Genomic DNA, 7,071 nt, shown 5'->3' with positions numbered 1-7,071 from the left:
ATTTCATACACTGAATTTTACTGTCATTCATCTGAAGAGAACGGTTATGGGATATTTTAAATTTTCTATGTTACAGTTAAAATAAAAAACAAAGAAAAACACATTGGTTAAGTATGTATAATTGGTTTAATAGTTGTTCTTATTTGAGAATTCGGCCAAAAAAACACGAACTTTTCACGAATTGCCAAAGAAAACCTGTACTCAAGCCTGGCCAAAAAAATCATTTACTTTTGTTGACTTTTTTAGTTTATTAATAAACTTAAGATTGTCTTGCCAATTTAGCACGCCGTGAACTCACAGTTAACACAGTGTTAACTAGACGTTAAATGTTGGCATTAAGTGAAACGACGTCGTTTTCATCTCATTTGAAAACGACGTCGTTTTACATGATTTGAAAATACAATCATGTAAACCCCTGGATTCGAACTCGGGTTAGTTGGTTTAAATAACAAGGTCTTTTACAACTGGGCAAGTGGAACTTTCAATGTACTTACTAACATGTTTACTTTTATTTGGTACTGATTGAATATAAAAATATTCTCTAAAAACTTAAAAGATCTTTAAAATTCCAAAAAATTGAAAAATAAGAAATATTTTATAAAATTAATTTTGAAATTTGAAAATAAATTTTATTTTTCTTTTTAAAAAATAAAAACTCTTCCAAAATTTTCTAAAAAATTAAAACGATCTTTAAATTCCAAAAAAATTGAAAAAAATAAAGAATTTTTTTATAAAATTAATTTTGAAATTAAAATTGAAAATAAAATTTTATTTTGGAATAGTTTTTATTTTTTAAAAAGAAAAATAAAATTTTATATTTAATTTTAATTTCTAAATTAATTTTATAAAAATCTTCTTTATTTTTTTTAAATTTTTTTGGAATTTTAAAGATCTTATTAAGTTTTTAGAGTATTTTTTATATTTAATATGTATCAAATAAAAGTAAACATGTTAGTAAGTACATCGAAAGTGCCAGTAGCCTAGTGGTAAAATACCTTGCCATTTGACCAACCAACCTGGGTTCGAATCCAGGAGTCTACTTATTTTTAATTTCAAATCATGTATAACGACGTCGTTTCATCTCATTTGAAAACGACGTCGTTTCACTTAACGCCAACAATAAACGATATCAAATATTTCTGTTAAATTTATTGACGGCGTGCTAAATTGGCAAGTCAGCGAAAACATTGTTAATTAATTCTAAAATCAATGAAAGTTTGGTGTTTTTTTGGTCAGCCCAAAAGTTCATGTTTCTTTTGCCAATTTATGCAAAGTTTAGGTTTTTTTTGGCCGAATTCTCGTTCTTATTTGGGAAGGTTTGGTTATATATGTGGTTTGAATAATTATTTTCGTGGTTGCTTTATTTTATGGGGTTTTGTTATGATTTTTCACTGTCTTTTAGCAATTAAGTAAATTTATACTTTAATGGTTGAAATGATTCAATAGAAATGTGTTCTTCTTTATGTAATATAGATATTTTGATGGTTTATTTTATATTTCCTACTTTCATTTATACTCCTATATCTTATCATTTTTATTATGTTTCAATTTAAAATTTATAATTACATAATTTTTATTTTCATATCACAATTAAATTAGTTATATTGAAACTCTCTTTGAAATTCATGAAGTTACTACATTTATTTGCATATGGTTGCTTTAATGTGTTATTATATAAATATAATTTTCATTTATTTTTTATAATTAATTATTTTAGTTCTCTTATTTTAGTTCTATTTTATTATATTTTTCTCAATTACTTTTTAAAAATATTTTAAAATTATGTGACTAATTCCATTTTTATAATATTTTGTTAGTTTCTCGTATTTTTGTGTTTCACACGGAACATTTGTTATTGTAAAATACATTCTAATTTTCAGAATTATGTTTATGCTATTGAATTATTTAAAAAAAAATCATATTCTTTACAATTACTTATTTTTAGAATCGTATTTTTTGTTTGAGATATTTTCACAATTGTGGCTAAAAAATATATATGCTTTTAATTTTCTGTTGACTTATTCTTTTTTTGTGTGGAACTATATTATTTTCATCTTAAAACAAAATATATATGGGTCCAAAAAAATTTCATATTAGTATAGGTTGTCTTATTAACTTTTCATTGTTTTGGTGTAAAAAACATGATGAGAACATTTGTAATTTGATTTATTAAAAGTTACATGTTATATATAATTATGTGTGCAGAGCCAAATAAATTATAAAGTTTCTTTAACTTTTCTATACTATCACCTTTGTATACTTTATAACATTTAAATTATGCACTTACCTCTTTAAGAATTTAGAATTACATTTGGTTACTTTACTATGATATTTCCATTTATGAACAAAGTTTGTGTTTAAAAAAAATACAATACTGTTTTTTTTTTGCTTAAAACTTTTTTATTTTTTTTTTGTCTAAGAAATTTTTTTTTAAAAGAATGACCAATCGCGGGCCGCCACGTGTTCTTGGGGCCCGCGAACAGCGCACGCAACAGCTGCTTGTAAAAATATAATTCTAAGAGTTTTATATGGTTCTCTGCGGCAATAGATAACGTACAAGAAAAATATTTTGTCAGAGATATATACATATTTTACAATATGGAAATTGTGAATGATGTAGCCGCGATGAAAAATATAATACTGTTATATCACGCGGCTACATCATTTACAGTTTTCATATTGTAAAATATGTATATATCTCTGACAATATATGATTAAATGTGCTCTAGATATCCCATACTAAGTATTAAGAAATAAGAATTAAAAACATTACGTATAATCTTTTTTTTTTGAGGATCGTTAGGCATATTCTAAATTTAGCTTTTAGGGGTCACTAAATCATATTCCAATTTTTTTTAAAGAAAATTAAGATATAAACTATAAATAATATAGATGAGAAGTTGGTACGTAGGAAAGGAACTCGAAAATATAAGGGAAAATATCTTCAAAATAACCAATTTACTTTTCAAATCTAACATGGTATAGGTATGAAAGATATATTAGTGTAGATTTGATCAAATAGATAACAGTTGTGGTTAGAATATTCGGCCTAAATTATTGTACGTAGATCTTTTTAGATATAAAGATTTTCAAAAAAAAATTAAAATACACCATTATAACACAACACTATTATATATATGTACCATTTTTTACTAAACTCAACCTATTTTTATTTAAATAAATGACTATAATTTATATTAGATACGTGTATGAATATATATTTAATATAAAGAATTGTACTGTGTTATGTAGAAAATATGAGAAAACGTTTGTAATGTAATGTGTCAATCGGATCTAGACTTACATGATTTGAGTATGACATTCAAGCTTATTTGTTTACTATGTTGTGTTTATAATAACATGTTAGATAATGTGATAATGTAATTAGCTTAAGAGAGGAATAAGTGATTTTGGATTATATGCCATTTGATAGACTTATAATAAAAGTCATATTCAAACCTCGCGTAAGTATAGAGATTGTTAGAATGTTTAGTATAGTGAAAGATGGAGAAATATGAATTGATCAGGTTTTTGGTGTGTTGTAGGTAAAGGTTGTGTACAGAAGAGAAACAAATATAATTGAAGCACTAACTTCTCTATAGTCACATAACTGGTGAACGTGTGAGACAATAAAATGTACCGACTAAACATTTTTGATAAGCAATAACTTTTCTTTGCACTTATATTACATGTGATGTAATATTAAGTAATGTCAGTTTTAGTTAGTATTGAAGCACAGTCAAAGGGACGATTAGTATAAGAGTATTTGATATTTGTATTATTCTATTAAATAAATAACCGAAGTATGGTATGGTTTAATATGAAACTGGTTTAGATTAAATAATATGGTTTAGATTAAGTAACTTTAATAAGGAGCGTGTCATATAAGTGTTAGGTTCTATAATGAGTCCAAAATTTAAATGACAACAGTAGATAAAAATAAAACTCTAAATTAATAGATTAGATTCAATAAATGTGTGTGTACATATATATGATATAAGTAAACATATATATGATATAAGTAAGCATACATAAAAACGTTAGGAGACATCATTCTTTGGTTATTATACAGATCCGGAAATGCGACCAAACATGTGTTTCTAGCACTTAGCAAGTAAAAATGCATGACACACCGAATCATCGTCTCAAATAAGAGTTGTGTATATACATCGTTGGATCTGTCACGTGCGTTCGTCAGTTCAATTTATGACTTACCTTTACAAAAACAAAAGAGAGTGTCGCACTTTTAGGGCAACGAAGAGGACAGAGAAGGAGATGAAGATTCCTTTTTACACGTGGAGCCCAAACCCCATGCTATCTCTCATTGCGTGCATGTGAACTTTGATAACCGAAAGTCATAGTCCACCGAAGTGGTCCAGACTAGAGACCGAAATGATTAAAGACCTAATTTGTATTGATCACTATGTGGGTACCGTAAATGGTCTTCGGTCGCGAGCGTTGAGCAGTAGCGGATCTAGAAAATATATTGAGTGGGGCATAATTAATTAATTGATTATTCAATAATATTCCTTAAATGTGTTTTAATATTTTTCAATAAGAATAACATTTAGAAGAAAAATAAATTTGTGAAATAATATAACTAAAAAATAAGTGAAGAAAAAGAGTGAATATACTAACAAAATGATATGAAAAAAGTACTTGAACTCAAAATATATAAAAACAAAAGTTTTGAATGAAACCAACATAGGAACAAGGAAAAAAGAACATGAAAAAAAATAATGAAACACGTGGTCAAGAAAAAGAAACCAGAAAAATAAAGGAAAGATGTCTTGGATGGCTAGGAAACTGTTGAAACTTAGGGAAACAATCTACCCGTGGATTCAGCTTCGAGTAGGGAATGGGGCAAGAACTCGTTTCTGGTCCGACAACTGGTCTCCTTTTGGGAACTTGACTGACTACCTCTCAGCAACTAAGCACTCGCATCTTGGCATCCCCTGGAAAGCATCGCTTGCATCACGCCATATCAACGGCTCATGGGCACTGCCCCCTGCGAGATCAGAAAATCAAGTAAATGTGGCAACCTACTTAACTACAATTGAACTGCTTGATCAAGATGATTACTATGAGTGGAGTGTTAGTAACAATGCTACTCTCCGTTACTCAACTTCGGAAGTGTACAAAGAGATTAGGGGTTCTTACTCTACTGTCCCTTGGTATACTGCAGTTTGGATTAAAAGAGGCATCCCACGACACTCTTTTCTTGCTTGGCTTTTTGTCTTGAACAGATGTCCCACCCGTGATAGGCTACAGAGCTGGGGATTGCAAACACCTACTAATTGCCTTCTCTGTAACTCAGCGAATGAATCCAGAGACCACTTGCTATTCGATTGTCCTTTCAGTTTTGGAGTCTGGACGGCAATCGCTTCTAGATGCTCGATGACTGCTGTCTATGACTGGCATACAACACTACTTCGCATGCAGACTCTCCCAAAGAGGAGCAAAGCTACCCAACTATGCCTTTGGTCCTGGCAGGCAACGATCTATTTGATTTGGACTGAGAGGAACGCACGACTGCATAGACAAACTTTCAGATCGAAAGACTCCCTGATCAGACAGCTTGATCTCCTAATTCGAAACAAGATCTCTTCTATCAGACCTTCCAACCCTCGCCTCTCCTCATCTCTGATGCAGTTGTGGCTGTCGACTTCGTAAAAGTCCGCCGGGATCAACTACCGTTCATTACTATTTTATTGGCTAAGTGAGTCAATTGGGTTCTTAATTATGGTTTTCCTTTTGTTATTCGTATTGGGCTAGGCCCGTCTATCTAAAGCTCTAAGCTTGTAAACATTTTATTTCCTTTTGCATTTTATAAGAAAGCCATGTTACAAAAAAAAGATAAAAATAACACGGGTATTTAAGGTTGCAGATGGGTTCGAACGTTGGTCTAGTGGGGGCAGAAAAAATGTTATAACCAATAAGGCAGCAAAACACATTGTTCTCCTAGCCTATTTAAATTTAATTAGAGATTTTACTGGGGGCAACTGCCCCCATGCTGCGTAATGTAGATCCGCCCATGGCGTTGGGGTTCCGTATGTATACTGAGTTTTATTACTTATAAACTTAAATACATACTCAATTTTATTTTATTTATTTTACCAAGGTGTTACTGAAAAAGAAAAGGATGAGTAACTCTCGTCTCTCAGTCCCACCTTGTATTATAATGTAGACAAAACAATAGCAATAATATGTAAAGAAACAAGTACACATCGTCACCAACAACAAGAACCATTCATTTATTGGTTCTACAGGCATTAAGACCATGTCCAATGGTGATACTCCCACTTGAGTCCTTAACAATATTTTAAGCATATAATTTTTTTTTTTTTTCATTAGTTAAGGATTCGGATCTAAAATACTCGTCCAATGGTGATCCTGAAGAATGAGTCCTTAGGAATAAAATAATATTTTTTTTTAAAAAAAATTAAAATTGAAATTTTATTAATTGCATTATTAAAAAAAAGATACAATGATTTAATAATATTCCAAAGAGAACTAATTATTAATCTTGATTACCAAATTTATTCCAAATGTTTTCGATCAAATCATTCTTCAATCGATCATGAGTTTGCCTATCACGAATATCATTGCGGTCGGGAAATGTATCATTGAACAATGTAGGAATTTCGTTTAGGACCTCCGAGGTTCTGGAAGATTCTCCTTCTTGAAAATCTGAAATATTAACCCGGTTTGTATAACCATCTCGTTCATCTTCAACTATCATATTGTGTAGTATGATACATGCTCTCATAATCTTCCCTATCTTCTCTCTGTCCAATGTACGAACCGGGTTTTTCACTATCGCAAACCGAGCTTGCAATACTCCAAATGCCCGCTCGACATCTTTTCGGGCTGCTTCTTGCCATTTAGCAAATGACGCTTGTTTGGGACATTGAGGGAGTGTGATAGATTGGATAAATGTTGACCACTTTGGATATATACCGTCCGTGAGATAGTATGCCAACTTATACATGTGTCCGTTGACCATGTACCTTACCCTCGGAGCTCGACCTTCTAAGATATCGTCAAAAACAAGAGACCGATCGAGGACAT

At 30.5% G+C, this 7,071-nt stretch overlaps 1 protein-coding gene across 1 annotated transcript; it reads left to right on the top strand.

The window, feature by feature from the left end:
* The first annotated feature begins 4,785 nt into the window (after window positions 1–4,785).
* LOC103853431 lies at window positions 4,786–5,673 on the top strand. Its single transcript, XM_009130343.1, has one exon. It carries the CDS (start codon window positions 4,786–4,788, stop codon window positions 5,671–5,673), a length of 888 nt encoding a protein of 295 aa, XP_009128591.1.
* Window positions 5,674–7,071: the final 1,398 nt, after the last annotated feature.

This window comes from Brassica rapa, chromosome A02 (genome assembly GCF_000309985.2).
Source record: "Brassica rapa cultivar Chiifu-401-42 chromosome A02, CAAS_Brap_v3.01, whole genome shotgun sequence".
In the NCBI taxonomy this organism is placed as follows: domain Eukaryota; kingdom Viridiplantae; phylum Streptophyta; class Magnoliopsida; order Brassicales; family Brassicaceae; genus Brassica; species Brassica rapa.
The sequence above is the reverse complement of the archived record's forward strand: the minus strand, read 5'-3'. Positions and strand labels throughout refer to the sequence as shown.